Consider the following 17,347-nt stretch of genomic DNA (forward strand, 5'->3'; position numbering starts at 1 on the left):
TTAAGTTTATAAAATATGCAAACATTTAGGACAAATAAACTGTTAATCAAACAATTACTTTAAGTGTATATGTGAAATCATAAATACTAATATAACTGGATTAGACAGCAACTTTACTTTTCATGCGTTTTCTTTGACATCAAGAGTATTGCATGAAAAGTATGTGCCAAATATTCAGTATCTGTCCCTGTATATATTTGCAATATCCTTGTCCCATTTTAAATGATTGTTACATATGCATTTACTGATTTGAACATTTAAAATGTTTGCATGGTCAATAATGTACATTTCTTAAAACTTGACTTTCTAGTTTACTTGTCCGTCTTCCAGTGAGGGTAGTGCCGTAGTAGCACATAATATAAAATGGAAGTACTCAGTACCTCAAAAATACAGAATCCCTTTAATGAACTTCAACATTTAAATGTACAAGGCTAAGATAACGAACAGTGATCGATCTCAAAATATCACGAATATAAACATACAAATATGTTAAGATGGCATAAAACACGGACCCCTGAAAATTCCAGAGGTGGGATCAGGTGCCTTGGAGAAGTAAGCATCCGCAATTGACCGGTCACACCCGCCCTGAGCAATGTATAAAGTTTAAATCTATAGTGTATTTGTTTTGTTTTGATCCGACTAGTTTACCTTCAATTAAATTTATAGCTACAGAACTGAAACTCTTCGAAAAAATACTGACAAAATCTCTAGACCAGCGAGCTTAAGATCTGCAGCTACTCCAAATTCATATATCTAAATATTTTGAATTTAGGGATGTCAACGAATATTCGAGTACTCGACTATCGTTCGATCATACCGACTATCGACTAAAATTTCTTTAGTCGGTTATTCGTTAAAAATGTGTTACCTGAAAGTAATTTTAAATTCAAGGAAATAAACTTGGATTCGCCCATTTCATTTATATACAGATCAATGTTCTCGTAAGTAAAACTCAGGGTATGATTTAACTGTTCAAAGGAAATTATTTGTATGTCGATTTATGTTCTGCAAATATGCCTCCAAAATCTACAGTTTTGGAATACTTCAAAAGATTTCAGGATGGAAAAACAGTTAAAAGTAGGTATTCAAGGTTATCTGAAACTGAACTTGTAGTCTGCAGTGGAACATCAAATATGATGGATCATATGCTGAAATCCGTCAAACATATATATGTAGTAAACACAGTCTTCAAGTGAAACTTTTCTTAAGTAAGTTCTCCGCAAAATGCCCCAAAAAAGCAGAGCCGGAAAGAAAAATGTTGCTTTCACAAACATAATTATCAAGGATTGTCTACCACTTATTGTTGTAAATGGACAGGACGTTCAAGAATTGTTTGGTTTTGTAGATTCAAATTATAAAGTTTCAACCTGCAATTCCATAAGATCTGACGTAATGTAACTAATTCATAAAGAATAATTTAAACAGCTGTTACAAAATTGTAAATACATGTAAATTGGGGGACATTTATGAGCGTAATTAAATGTGTTTCTTTCTGATATTAATATGCAGTCTTTTTAAGATTGTATTGAATATTTGCACAAAATCTCATAATTAAAATTTATCGCAAGCTCTCTCTGTTTTTATAAGAGGCGCACTTTAATTGTTTACAATGCAGTCAACGGTCACTGACACGGCACATAGAAATGGCTTCAATTAACGGGTACATGTACTATCGTTATGAAAAGAAAGGACAAATGCAAGCGTTTGACATCCTACATTTAGATGAAATGTGCAGTAAATATTATATTAATTTTGAAATCAAATGCATTGGATAAATTTTAGATGTACAGTATGTACTACGTAAATGTTTACGATTCAGAAATTCGTTGTATAATGGTGATAGCGTAGGTTAAATATTGTACTAGTCTATAAAACACAAATAGTGAAAATGGCATGAAAAATTTATTTAAATTTCAACGAATATTCGACTATCGTTCGACTAAAGCCTCCGACTATTCGACTAAGCTGTCCGAATAAAATTGACATCCCTATTTGAATTATCATTTTTTTTTCTTTTTAAATTGTGCGCTAGCAACCTAACAATTACCTGATTTCAGAAACCATAGAGCATGGTAGATAAATCTACATCAATTTACTTTTTTCGTCCTAGGCACTTCTGGTCGCTACCTAAAGTGTTATTAAAAAATTGCGCTTTCTGTCTTTCAAACTCAAGAAATCACGTTTTGATATTTCTAAACATGCATTTGTGACATCAAACGATAAAAGATGATGTCTTGGTGTACGAATGAGATGTAAGTGGTTTTGTCATTTAGTAAAATATTCCAAAGTTCGGAATGTTTGCTTCTTCTCTGATGACATTGAACAACAGCTTCACGTACTTTTAACATCATTTCATGCAAAGTTTTTTTTTAAATCTTAGAATCTTAGATGAAAGCATGCTAACCGCTTTTCAGTACTTTCAGTACTTTAATTGATATTAGTGAGCAGGTACAGTCATGGATGTCCGGTACCAGCATTGCCGAGTACAGTTGCGGATGATAGCTGACAGCCACTGTTGCATGTGGTTCCTCTATTTGCGTGGTTGCTAAGGGACGGTCATTTCATTCTCCATAGGAGGGGGTGGCAAATTATGTCGAATCAGATTATTTTTTTCATGCTCTTGCAGGAGAGAATATCTATTTCTCGCATTATCACCGGTGTTAGATAGACCTGTCCAGTGTGAGACAGCAGTGTGAGATTTTTCTGTCTTACACTGTGTATTACTACGCCGTGAACGGTACTACTTTTTACATGTAAACAAATATCGTCTGCAATTATAAATAATAATAAATCATGGAGGGTGCAAGTACAAGTGTGCGATTCAAAAATGTGGAAACATCTACTTTTATTGAGGCAAATGAAAACTCAAATACTTTACGAAAAACAATGGGCCATTTGAACATTTTACGTGAGTATTTTGAAATTAAAGGGGAGTCAAGAGAAATTTACAATATACCCCCAAATGAGTTGGACCCTCTCTTGTCGAACTTTATTGTGAATGTCCGCACGAAATCTGGCGAAGAATATGAGCCCTCAAGTCTTAGGGGAATGATAGGGAGCTTCGAAAGACACTTAAAACGTCATCGTTACCAGTTTTCATTAATAACAAGCTTTGAATTTGCACGGTGCAGAGAGGCCCTAAGGGCAAAACAAAAGGATTTAAAAGCACAAGGGCGTGGAAATAAACCCCAAAGGTCCGACTCTTTAACACCTGACGAAATTGAAACTCTTTACAATACTGAACAACTTGGAAAAGCTACACCAACCTCTTTGATTAGCACTCTTTGGTTTAACAACACATTGTATTTTGGTATGCGAGGGGGAACTGAACACCGTAACATGAGGTGGGGGGATGTAGTCCTAAAAAGGGATGAGGCACTTCAACTCGACTACTTAGAGTACCATGAAAGGGCCACCAAGACTAGAACCGGCGTGGATGTCACTGATAGCCGGGCGTGCCCACCTCGCATGTATGCAACCCCTGCCAACCCTGAAAAATGTCCCGTATCAACCTATATTTTGTATAGAGATAAACGTCCCGAAGGATATTCAAAACATGAGGACCCCTTTTACATTTCAGTCGTTACTAACGAAAAACGTCCTAGAATGCAAGATCGATGGTTTATATGTAGCCCTATGGGCGTCAACAAACTCAATGACCTTATGAAAAGAATGTCAAAAAATGCTGGCCTACCTGACAATAAGAAAATCACCAACACAAGTGTCCGTAAAACTCTCGTCCAAAGAATGACGGATTCGAATGTCCCTGACACATTACAAGTGTACGTAACAGGTCACAAAAACATTCAGTCATTGAATAACTACCGCACAATAAACGACTCACAGAAATACGCAATAAGCAGCATTTTATCAAATTCCTCCGGCAATATATCCTCATTAGTTCCATTCTCAAATGCTTCTACACAAAACCATTCTCGTTTTGAAACATCATCATCAACCAGAGCCCTGCGGAACTCTACAGTGACACACGCACAGCCGTTCTTCGACTTGACACCAATTTCGGATAATACCGCCATTGAAACTCAAAACAACCAAGTTAATATGCAGCGCTCGACATCAACATCTATGGGATCAATATTTAGCGGGTCACAAATTCATGGAAATGTAACAGTTAATATTACAAACAATACCTATCAATCCAGGAAACGAGTTCGTGTGATTGACTCCGACTCGGACTAGGCTAGGCTAAATGCTTCACATATAATGCATATGTAGGTCAATATATGCAAATGACCCATTTTGAACGTAAACATATTGCTTCTAATATATAAAATTTGTAATAATGTCTTTAAAAGATATCACATATACTTAAAATGTTGTTGTTTAATTTATTAAATCAAATTTATTTTCATTCAAAAGATTTTTGTGTTTTCATTTTTTAAATAGCACTATTTGTAGGTCGCGGAAGGATTCTTCTGAAATGAATTGTACGCTATCGGATTTTTTTCTTTTAATTCCAGTTTATATCATTAAGAATGATTTAATTGGTTTGAAATTTATTTTCTGAGTTTACACATGTGTAAACCATTTTCAGGTACGATCTCTTTGATGGTGTATTCAGATTTTTTATTGGATACTAAATAAAAAAAATAATTTTTTTAATGGTGATGACAGGCCGTTATGTTGGATAAAAAATAATGCGAGAAAAATAATCATTCATTACATACTCGTGTGGGATAGTGAAATTCCACCTTGAGGCCAAGATTCACGGTCTAAGACTCGGCAAAGCCTCGTCCTAGACCGTGAATCTTGTCCCCTCGGTGGAATTTCACTATCCCACACTCGTAGTAATGAATGATTCTATTAGTCCAAGATGACCAGAATAAGAAGAAAAAAAATCTGCCCAAACCCGAAAACTCCATTTCTTAAGGGTGGGTGGGTGAGGTACGACCACTCAAGATCAAATTATTTATTTTCTCAGAAAACAACATATTTCTAAGGACAGGTTATTTATTTGTCATCTGCCAGTGCTTCCTTTTCTTCTAAATGACCATCCTCTAACATATAGGAGCCCAATTTGCTTTGAGCACCCGGTTCACCATTTCAACACGATACTGGCTAAATTTTGAACAGTGAAATCTTTCGTAACGAAATAAATAAACAATCCTCGGATACAATACAAATGAAAAATTATCGAATACAAATAAGAAATTTTACATACAAAAAAGAAATTATACAATGCAAATGGAAAAATATAGAATGCAAATGGAAAATTATACAATACAAATAAAAAAAATTATATACAATACAAATAGAAATTTTTAGAATAATGGAAAAGATTGAAAATTGTAACGTTTGTCTTGCCATACGGAATACTTTATTCTGGACAGATAATTTCCAAAATTTAGGATGGAAAGGCGCAGGTTTCACGGATAATACCATCGATATCGTGAAACCATCGCTTTAAAGTTACATAATGAATCAAAATCATGTGTTTCTTTTAAATAATTGTATCATAAAACAAAAGATTTATGTGAAATATAAATATAGCAAAGTTTTGACAACTCAACTGTACAGTAAAGCAAGAAAAGAAGTGAAAAATGTTAAGTGCCGGAAAAACAAAGGTTGTATCTATATAGCGTGGTTGTTATCGTCAATGTCAACAATGTCAAGGTCACGCGTCTTTTATTTTTAGCGTGAAACTTGTAAACAACATTGCATAAGTTCTGATCATCTTTTTTGAAGATTGTATCAAAATTCTCTGTCATCCGACATTTATATCTATGGAATTGACACCATGGTAAATTTTTCAACTTTTCAGCGTACAATAAAGAGGAAGAAGTGAATATTTTTGTGTTGGGTTAAACAAAAATTATTTTTACTTTTTCTCCATAAAAGTAGATTTTTTAGGTTCTGAAACCTGTAATTTTCTGAAACCTAATATCTTCAAGAACTGAACAAAATTTCATGTGTCACGCAGAAATTATACTTTTGTCAATTTTCCCGTCTCATTAATTTGTGTCTCGCAATTCTTGAAATGATTTGGGGTGTTATTAAAATACATGTAGCACTTGCAGTCATGATTAGATCTTCTTTGTTTAGCAGTCATTAACTCAATAACTAGTGATTTACACAATTCTGTGATGAAATTAAACTAATTTTCAAAGTTAATTTAAATTATTAAAAATATATAGCCAGTGGAAAAATGTGTTCGTTTATAAAGAAAATAAATAAAATATGCTCCCCGGCCTAAAATTCCCATACTTCACATTTATAGCAACGTACTATGTATTTGAAGAAATACAATTATGACGTTACGCACGGTGTTGGTGTCACATTTGGTAACGTTATAAATGACGTTTAACGTCACGTAAACGGGACGTAAAAATTACTCATATCAATCAGCGACTTAGTAAAACTTTCATAAAGGTTTAACTGCATACTGAAGAGTTCTAATCCATATGTTTTATGAATTTAAAGTGATCTGCCCTTTTATGTAAGTTGGAATAAATGGAAATCTTCAGTAAATGACACAATTTGAAATAAAATGAAAGTAATATTGACCAAAAAAACCCTGAATACATTAATTGCATGTACGTAAACATGAGCGAATACTTCATTTTCTTTAAACATCTTTATATATTTTTTCTTGGTGAATGTTGTAGCTAGGTACTAGTACCCTTCTTGAAATTGAAGTATCTACACGTTTATATAAAAGATCTCAAAGTAAAAAAAAAAACGTTTTCATTAGAATTTAGAGTTCCCTTAAATCCAATTCTATGTTAAAAGTAAAAAAATAAAATAAAATAAAATGAAAAGAAACTGGAAGTTTAATGAGTGAATATGTTTATTATGTAGCGTGAAAAACGTTCATGTCAAAAACAGGCAAAACTGTTCTTTACCGTATTAATTAACTTTCTTTAAATTTGTTAAAAATACAGGTTTGAAATCAATTCTAAAAAATATTTAGATGCCATTTAATATCAATTTAGTGTGTTAACACGCACAAATCGACGCATTCCAGGATATCTTCATTTTCCTCTTCGGTTAGGTGAAGAATTTCGTTTTGTATAGATACATTTTGGCATATAAACAGTACAGATGCACTTGGAACCATGGCTACTGGGCGTTTTATTAGCTTATAGTCCAAGATTGAGTTTTCCTTTTTAGCAAAATATTTTCCGTGGATGACTGTTGACCCTGCAACAAACGATCCACCCCACTTGTCTGTTTTGGCTTTCCGTAGAGTTTTGCTCTTTGATGTGGCTTGTAAAAGATAAAAGTCATTGTCGTCATCCCCTGTGCACAGAACAGCAAACACTGTTCCTTCAGTAATAAAATCTGAGAGTGTTTCTGCCTCGGTATATTCTTCCTCAGAAATGTCAGGATCCTGATGTGTAGATTCGCTATTCGACTTCATTTTCATTTCTTTGGAAAGTCCAACTTGAGGTAAATTTTCACACTTTTCCCCTTCTAGACAACTGTCGCAGTAACACGACATATTACGTAATATGATTTTCCCGTCTTTAGATGTTTCTGCTCGATGTACGGCTCGAATTCCTTTAATTGGCTGAAAGTTCTCTTCAAACCTCGGGATTTCTTCAATATATCGAAATATTCTTCTTTTGCAGGCATGAGATCGCGGTGTCCTGAGATTAGCCTCTGCAAAATTAAATAAATCAAGCGCAGATCTTATTTGAGCTTTCCCGCGGATAACAGCCATATCAGCTTGGTTCTTAAGTAAACCTCCCGCTGCATCCTGTGGTCCTTTACCATGGCTACTTTCAAAATAATTTCGTATCATTTTCTGATATCCAAGCTCGTCAACGGAATGAACGAGATTTCCCAAACAGTTCCTGCTTTTATATTGGCTTTGACATCCGTCACAAAACTCATGCATTGTAGAGAGCGGGTAATTGATGGACTGCAAATATTCAGATATCAATTTCTGAACACATTTAACAAAATGATGGTCGTGCTTTTCGTCAGGAGAAATAAGAAAAAAAATGTTCACAAATAATATAAGGGTCATCGGGGGTGCTCGATACACCGTCAACTTCTAAAATAGCATGTCTATAAATCAGTGAAATGTGAATGGAAACCTCAGTTCGTTGAAAATAGTTTGACTGGATTTCAATCTGCTCACTACATCGGTAGTTTTCCGAGAAATCATGAACTGTTAAACATTCGTTTTCCGGTAAGTTTTCGGCAAGATTTTTCAGCTGATCCCTTTGCCATTTGGCCCTGAAATGATGACCTGGGAAAAACCTCAACACCTTCTTAAAATACTTTATCATCTCACCGGACTTTGTTATTTTGTCTACCAATGTCAGTTTCTTCTTGGTGCCATTTTTTGTTTTGATGTCAACATACTCGAATTTTTTCCAGTTTACATCTGGCGAATCGTCACACATATCTAATTCAGCGTCACAAAATTTCAGCAAATGAACACCGCATTTTTCACAGCTTCTTTCTAAACAGTCTTTCAAATGTAAATTTCCATCCTCCGTATGGCACATCGTATCTTCACATAATTCCGAAATTGTTTTGTAAACTTTAAATGTGTTTTCGTCCAGCAACCCATCGTTTGCCAACTGATTTCTACGTGCCTTGAAAGCGTTGAACAAAAACTTGCTCTCTAGATGATACCTGCAGCAGCATGTTGTTCTATCCTTTTTCCTTGCAGATCGGACAAAATATGGCTTACATTTTTCAAATGTTCTCTGTGAAATCTGAATTTCAGGATAATGTTGGTTAAAAGACATGAACAGTTCACTCTGTGTTTTTTCTAGAATTTGAATAGCATGGCTACAGTAAGTTTTTGGACCTATTCGGACACGCTTGACATCAGTTTTATTTCCAGTGTGCCGCGAATTTTCAGGTAGACACCAAAAATCATATACTGTTTTTTGAACTTCTTCAGTTAGTTTATCTGACCTTGTTTTCCTTTTTGTAAACTCAAAGGATGATTGTTCTGAATGCAAAACTCGTTGTCGGATTCGAACACCCTTTGAGATCCTTCTAACTGGCATTCCGAGTTTTCTCGCAAGGTCAACTTTGGCCCTAGATTTTTGAACTAATGGTCCTGATACAGATGCAGCTAGAATGTCGACGACTTCCCGCGACTTATCACTCCTCTTAAATTTCACCGAATTCAAGAAAGATTTCACATCCTGTATAACCGATTCATTCATTTCCAATTCTTTGCGTTCTTCCGGTGATGGTACAACCTTTCTACGCTGTAGTTCCTTAACCGTGGGTGATTTCTTTGAGGACAAGTACGCCTTTACAGTTGCAAAACGTTTTAGAGGTGTCCTAGGAAGAGCTTCCTTTAACTTTCTTATTGCACGGGATTTGCTCATTTTATTTTGAAATATTTGTTGTTCCTCTTGTGTGAGCGGAAGATTGTGTTGCTTGAGTATTTTTTTCTTTTCTCGCCATCGTCTTTGTTTCTCTGTGTTTTTCTTGCGTTTTTCTTCCTTCTTTAATTTCTCTTGAATCTGTTTACTCTTAAGGACTGCCCTACTTTTCCGCTTTCTTTCTGTAGCTTGTTGTCTTTTTTCACGTTCTTCCTCTTTTTTCCGAGCAAGCCTCTCTCTCTGCTACCTCTTCTTTACAGCAGCTATAGATTGAGACAACTCCTTTGCTGGTCTCAATAATTTTTGTTTTTGTTTCCATTTTCTCTTTTGTTCTCTGCGTATTTCCTCTCTCTTTTCTTTGATCGTTGAGCAATTTGACATACCTGTACCAATATATGATACAAATTTTATAATTTATATGTAAACTAATATATTAAGGAACGATAAAAATAGTTATCATACAATATATCTATACATATGTCATCCAATAAGGAATGAAATTTGAATTTATTATTGAATGTTTCATAGACAACATAATGGCTGGGGGTCCTCTTTTAGGTACATGTGAAACAATATCATTTAAGATTACCCCACCCCCCAACAAGGGGAAAAATAAGGAATACTTTTAGATCAATTTTGTTTAGAGCCAAGAAGATTAAATTTACCAAATATGTTTAGAAAAAAAATAAGGGTTTTTTTATTCTTTTTTTTTTAATTCTTTAAAAAAAAAATGTAATCCTTAATTTTAATGTATAATATCTATGCTATCCAATCCAAAGAGCCGTAGGCACACCTGTCGCGGATTAAAATGGGGTCTCTGAGGAGACTTCACCCCGAAATATTTTAATGTAAAAGACTGAATAAAAGAGAGAGAGAAACTATTTTCTTCCCTTTACTAATGCATGTTTTTGAATGATAATAATATACTTTATTTCCAAAACATTTTTTATTCTCGTCGAATTTTTCTGTCCTAAAAATTGTCTTAATTTGATACTTTTTACCCTCCTCCCTAAACTTTTTAAAGCCGATTCTGCATCTCTGTATATCGTACTGAATCGAACGGGATGGGAGCGTTGCTAGCAATTCAACATTGATAACACCATTTCTTTTTCTTGAAACACACTGAAGAATTAGTATATAGGCCTTAGTTTTGTCGACATGAAAAATTGCGCTGGTATGCATAATATATTGTTGTTTTAAATTTATTACCTTTTAATGAAAGCTATACATGTATTTCTTTGATTCGCTCCCTTCATATTGTCTATGACAACTGTATACAATAACCCCTTATAAACTGTTCATTTGCCACAATTCAGCAAAAACATACATTTATATCTAATGTAATCAAATTCATATTTGATTTAGATAGCAGAAATTTTCGGTATTTGAATTCAATTTGCCGACGGTAATTGGCAATATAAAAAAAAAAATATGCATACCACGTATTGTTCCGATTTTTTAAAATTTAAAGTTTGTCCCATATCGTTATCTGTTTATAATCATACTGTATACGTAACATGTGCGTCATTCCAAGGGCGGATCCAGAGGAGTGGTCAGAACCCCCCACCCACCCACCACCACCACCTCCATCTTTTTGCAGACAAAACTACACTTGAGAAATGAACAAAAGCCTTCATAAAAATTAGTATGTACTGATGAATTGTAAGTCTTAAAACTTTCCCATGTCTCCCAAAGAGGAAAAGGAAATGTAAACGGGATGTAGACTGTAAAAACTGTCTAAGCAGTCAGGTTGTGAATTCCCTCTACCCCCCTCCCCCTTTCATTTTGTGCATCCCCTCCATTTACAATTTTCTGGGTTTAACAATGAATGTGTTGATGTGTCTTAATTAAGGTGAATCTAAACCGTGAACATCTGCGCTTTTTTGTCGCGAGACGTCATAAGTGCAGATCACGTCAAAATCCTGTAGATAGACAAATTAGTAGAACAATTAAACTTCTTCATTAATTCATTGAATATCATTTCTGTTGCAAAACAAAGGAACAGGAAAGTCTAATATGGGTATAATTTTTAGAGAATAAAGAGTTTTTTTGAAAACTTATCAAGTGTTTGAAATAATTGTTTTCAAAGAGTACGAGTTCGGTACCATAGCATTTAAAATCACAGAAAAAACATTAGAAACACTGTCGAGGACATTTGAGTAGACAGAGATTCAGTTAGAATTTCGTATCATATTTTGAGACAAAAAACGTTTTGGAACCAATTAATAAAAAGCATAGTAGGAGATTATAGACCATGAGTAAAATAATAGGAATTGAAATATAAATAAGTCTTATAAACTTGGACTAAATAGGGCTAGTTTATATTATGAGACGCCATGAAACCGTGAAAGATTTCCTGTGACGGACAAGTAAAAACATGCGAAATTCCACATGAGCTATTTTTATGCATTGAAATTCATAAAATAATGTTTAAGCAGATCCTTGATACACTCCTTTCAGAATTAAATTGCATATTTTTTCTGAAATTTATACGACGGACTAAAAAAATCAAACAGTAAGGGTTATATGGAATCACAATGTTTAAAAAAAAACATAACGTGACATAGGGGTTTTATATGATATGAGTTTCAAATAAATGCTAAAAAGTTTGAAAAGGATTTAAAAATGAACCTAAAATTTTTCAAGAACTCTTGTAAGCATCTGTTTTTGATAGATATTTGTGTAAATCAAATTTCCAGTTCTTTAAAAATATACAACACATCTCCATAAACACCCTTACCTGATCAAACTTTGAATTTATCCCCTCTTTTTTTTCCGAAGTCTACCTTCTATCTTCATGCGTTAAAGGGCGTATTCACTCAGATCTAACGATTTTTACGTCAAATTACTTATGATGTCATAAAGACGATGCTTTTTCCCGCCGACTGATATAAAAACTATCAATATTACAATTTTATAAATCGCTCATATATGTATTACAATTTTGAGTATATGCCTCAAACGTTACCAGTCTACATGTGTGTCTATGCATAAATATCAAAGGTATTAATATCTTAATGTAGATAAAATAAAAAATAATGACATATTTCCGAGTTTCAAAAGATTTTCTAATTTATTTTGAAGCAAAGTACTCAAGAGGTATTATTTATTTACACAATTATAGAGTAATGCATGCCGATATTCTCATTAGAAGGAAAATCAATTCAAAGCGTCACCAACACCGTGCGTAACGTCAATGTATTTGAAGAATTTGGTAATTATTTGAATAAAAAATTTTAGTTAAAAAAATACAAAGATATATATAAAAGAACCAAAAATAATTCAGTATTGTTTCATGGGAGAAATGATCGGCGAACAAATATACAAGAGTAGATAGCCACTCCTTCTTGTAAAAGACACTGAGCTAAAGACCGATTTATTATTTAAATTTACAGTGCAGGGAACTAATTTTGTTACATAAACAAGCATCAGCATAAGCATTAGTAGCATCAGGATCGAGCTAGCATCAGGATCAGCATTTAAAAAACAGCATTACCAGGATCAGCATCAGCAAGCATAGGATAAAACCAGCATTGACCTACATAAAACCAGCATTATCCTACTAGCATCAGAAAATCAATTAGTTTTAATTCATTAAAAAATTAAAAAAGAAAGAAAGAATATTGGTTAAAGTATTCACATTATTGATACATAGTGAGATATTATGATCAAATAATTGTAAAAGGCACTTTTATTGCTTTAAACGGCAATGCTGAAATTCATTATCTACTTCCAGTAGCATGATGCTGCTTCTGGTAGCATTGACCTAATTATAAAACAGCATCAGGATAAGGATTACTAGCATTAAATCAGCAAGCAAAGGAAGCATTCAAATCAGCAAGCAAAGGAAGCATTCAAATCAGCATCGATGCTGTAACAAAATTAGTTTCCTGCACTGTACTGTCTGGTTCAATGATTTAAAGCAAGGATGGTTCATTTTGCCTAGGAAATAGAATATTGGAACTCTGTATGGTAATCTTTTTTGTTCTACAATTCATATATCATAAATATGCAGGCGTGAAGCGTTGTAGTTCATATACATGTACCTCATGAATTCTCAAAAAATTAATTAATATATTTTTATTTACATTATTTTACTGATATCTTGCCACATATTTTTGTCATTCAACGATCTTTTTTTTTTTAAGTTTGCACTATTTTTTTACTTCAATTACATCACAATGGAAATATTCTTACTCATCCCACGGTAGTTCATGAGAACATTAACTTTTTCTAATTTGCAAAGAATCTTAAGGAAAAATATTTGGAAATGTAAATATTTATTTCCTATTGAAAAATAAAATATATGTCAGTTTGGAAAATTGTTGAAAAAGGGAATTTTTTTAAAATTCATTTTTAAGGGGATTAAGCTTAATTCAAAATAAAAAAAAATCATAGTTTATTCACGTAGTTCAATAAAGTAACATACATTTATCAGAAAAAAATGCTTGCCAGAATACCGTACATGTAACTACAATGAATGCACGTTTTTGGTTGTTGGTACAGTTTATATCATTAGCTGCAGGGACTACTACCTGAGTGTGTAATTGTATGCATGCGTTCAAGCGGAATTAATAAATTTCCTGTTACGTAGAGTCTGAGGTCCGCCAACAATCTGTTGGAATACCCAAGGTACATTTATAGAATTATCAAAATCAAAAAGCTTAAATTCATTTATTATATGATTAAATATGTATTCAGAATCATTCAGAAACATGTAGATACATATAACTGGCATTTAAATGACAGAATAGCTTCGCTCTTTCCAATGTGAAAATTTTGATGTCTCCAAAATCACAACAAAAACATGATTGTTAGAATGATTTCAAGTGTACACAGGAATTCGCCCATATTATGTCTTTTTGATTCCTCTTCTTAATTTTCCTTCTTTCTGTAGACGGAAACAAACTCTGTAAATAAAATTAAAAATCTTTAGTGATGTTGAAAAGATTTCCAGACTAGGAAAAGGTGTTCCTAATATTGCCAGTAAAGACTAAAATAATTACAGTAAAGCTTGTCTTATCCAGACGTAGTGTATTCCGAAATCTTGCCTATTACGATGTAAACTTTAACTCCATTGCAGCATATTGAATGTCTAATCCGGAATAAAAATACTAGATTTTTGATGGTTCAGTGGTGTCCGAATTAGACAAGTTTTTACTGCAATTGAGCTCTACGTAATAAAATGAGGATCCAAGACCTGATTCATGATGTGACCTAACCTGGCAGAGGTCAGTAATTCAGGTCAGGTCAATTAAACGAATGGGTCAGGTCTCGGCAAAATGTTGACCTCATTAGGAGTGTTTAGTTGTTTTATTATATCGATATGCAAAACAAATTTTCTTATTTCTATTATTGTAATATGTTAAATGTTTCTTTAGAAATGTTATGATGTTGCATGAGTTTATATACGATTTTTTTCTGACAAAATTTGTTTGGAAAATAGAACATGTATCTGATATCTTATGTCGCTGAGTTGTTTCTGCATATTTTGTTAACAAACATTTTGACATTTAAACATTAGTACAAACAACATTTTTAAATAAATGACCGGTGGTGTGTTGTACATATGCAATACGACCAATGTTGAGCGGAAAAGAAAGAGTCCATACAAGACGAGGATAACCTCCATCTCTGAGACAATATATTTTTCAAAATTCATGGAAAAGTAATATCTTTCAAAAATTATGTTGTCAGCAATATAATCTTTAATACATTAGGTTCATTTATTTTATTGATTAACTTACTGATTAATAATTTGTTTTTAAATTGACAGTTAAGATTACCATTTTCCACCATATTCTCTCGAGGCAAACACTTGCATGTACGTGCATTTTTTACTGCCTAATACAACATATAGTAAGAACATCTAGATTTATGCTTGCAGTCTGACCTAGCAGCAGTTATGTACCCTCTCCGATTTTTTTTTTTTTTTTTGGGGGGGGGGGGCTTAGGATCTCCGTAATGGTGCAAGTGCGGGAGTGATTCACTACCGCACAGATTTCGGCTCAAATTATCAGTAAGTGGGTATTTTATTAACATATCTTACCTGAACTCATAAAATGTAGTTATGCAAGACATGGATTGATCCAAAAATATACAGAACAATCCGTAAATCGGTTATTTTTCGTGTATGTCAACCTCACAACTTGAATTTATCCGCCATGTTTACTGACCTTGATCGATTTTATTTTGGGACAACCAATGAGAATTCGGGATCTAGGGGAGCGGATCTGTTTAGGATTTCCCTTATTATAAGCATAAATATCACTGTTTATGAAAGAAATATCACATGGAATGCTTTTATTTATCGACGTTTAGTGATATCATACAACACAAACATTTATCAACACTGACATTTACTTTATCAAGTGATTCTAAATTTCAAGCGCAAGTCTCAGTATATCACGCGAGAACTGTCATGGCTGCTGAGGAGAACGACTGGAAAACACGCAGATTTATTTTCCTTGGTTTTTCGCGTATAAAGGCGTATATGATGTTGATAGTGAATCAAGATTCCGTCTTATTGGAAGGAAGTTGAATGCAAAAACAATTTATTTTGCCTGCAGTCGCCCGTATCTAAAAAATATATTGCACCATTACGGAGATGCAGTGGAATTGTAGCCCTCTCCTGAAAATATCAGATGAAAAAAACCGGAGAGGGCTACATTATTGCAACTAAGTCTGACCAATCATGAAGTTAAAAATTGTGTGTTGTTAACTTGTTGTTCAATGACCTAAAGACAAACCATTAATTCCGCTACAGCATAGAGATATCATAAATAAAGTCTTGCTTTAGTCAGATTTAAATGCGATTTTATTAGTTAATTTCCTTTGAATACAATATTGAATGAATATTTACTAGAGATAAGCAATTTCAATATGCTATTCCGAAATTGGAATTGAGTAAGGCAAACGAAAGATGAAACACATCTTTTCCAACTTTTTCAAGACTGAAGCTCTACTAGGTTTTGGACATATAGGATACTCAAAAAGAAATATGTCATAGAAATTTGATAACAGTTTGTACGTACTTTATTGTTGCCAAAGCACATAATTACAACGACATTTTCCAATATTATTACAATTGAAATCTTTCACTTTCTTATTTCTCCAACTGTACGTATTTTTTCTCGGCTTGTTTGCATGCATTTCTTTGAATATTGACCAATTTTGTTTTATATTAACTTTTCGCTCTGGAAAATATATTCATGCCCGAAAACAAAAATTGAGCTTTCTTATATGAAGAAGATTACATGTGCATTATAAATTTCTGGCTTCCTTTTCTCTATTTATGTAAAAGGTCAAGATAATGAACAGAGAACAATCTCACAAAACCAATCTCACAAAACGAATCGTCGCCCGCGTGGCGCAGTGGTTAGAGCGTCTGCTCTAGAGTCGCGGCGTAAGGAGTTGATCCTTACGTCGCGGGTTCGAATCCCACTGTGAGACGTGGAGACCGGTCCTTCGGATGAGACTGTATAAACTGAGGTCCCGTGTCGCAGTAGGTGCTGGCACGAAAAAGATCCCTCACTGCTCAGTGGCCGTAAGTGCTGAGTATAGGACAAAATTTTCTCTCCACCGGCAAGTGATGGGGTCTCCATATGAGTGAAAAATTCTTTAGAGGGACGTTAAACAACATACAAACAAACAAAAAACACAAAATGAATCGTGAACAGGGCAAAACAACAACAACAACAAAAAAAAACAAAAACAACAACAAAAAACAGTCCTTTGGAAACACCGTACAAATGAACTAAAATTATCTTTATTTGATTCTTTATAGAAATAATACCGATACCATCAAACGTGAGCTCCCCGTCCCCGTCCATATCACCCTCCTTCACCAGCTCATCAGCGTCTGACCTTGAGATACCCATCGTCTTAGCAATTTCTTTGGCCGTGATAGTTCCGTCCCCATTGACATCCATTTTTGCAAAGCATTTTTCCAGGAATTGTAACTCCATAATCTGGGTCTCCAGCTGTTCTACCATCATTTTCTCGTACTCCTTATAGCTTAGATAATC

The 17,347-nt window shown here is 33.9% G+C and overlaps 2 protein-coding genes across 2 annotated transcripts; one reads left to right on the forward strand and one right to left on the reverse strand.

Moving 5' to 3' along the window:
- Positions 1-2,793: 2,793 nt before the first annotated feature.
- On the forward strand, positions 2,794-4,200 carry LOC133191294 (uncharacterized). Its single transcript, XM_061327045.1, has one exon. The coding sequence runs from the start codon at positions 2,794-2,796 to the stop codon at positions 4,198-4,200; it is 1,407 nt and encodes a 468-aa protein (XP_061183029.1).
- Positions 4,201-14,151: 9,951 nt separating this feature from the next.
- On the reverse strand, positions 14,152-17,347 carry LOC133191486 (squidulin-like). The gene is made up of 2 exons (XM_061327236.1): positions 17,122-17,347; positions 14,152-14,230 (listed from the first exon to the last, which is right to left on the reverse strand). The coding sequence occupies exons 1-2, from the start codon at positions 17,315-17,317 to the stop codon at positions 14,196-14,198; spliced, it is 231 nt and encodes a 76-aa protein (XP_061183220.1). The 5' UTR covers positions 17,318-17,347; the 3' UTR covers positions 14,152-14,195.

Source organism: Saccostrea echinata, unplaced genomic scaffold (assembly GCF_033153115.1).
Source record: "Saccostrea echinata isolate AGI-Se365-2 ecotype Australia unplaced genomic scaffold, CSIRO_AGI_Sech_v1 ptg000023l, whole genome shotgun sequence".
Lineage (NCBI taxonomy): Eukaryota > Metazoa > Mollusca > Bivalvia > Ostreida > Ostreidae > Saccostrea > Saccostrea echinata.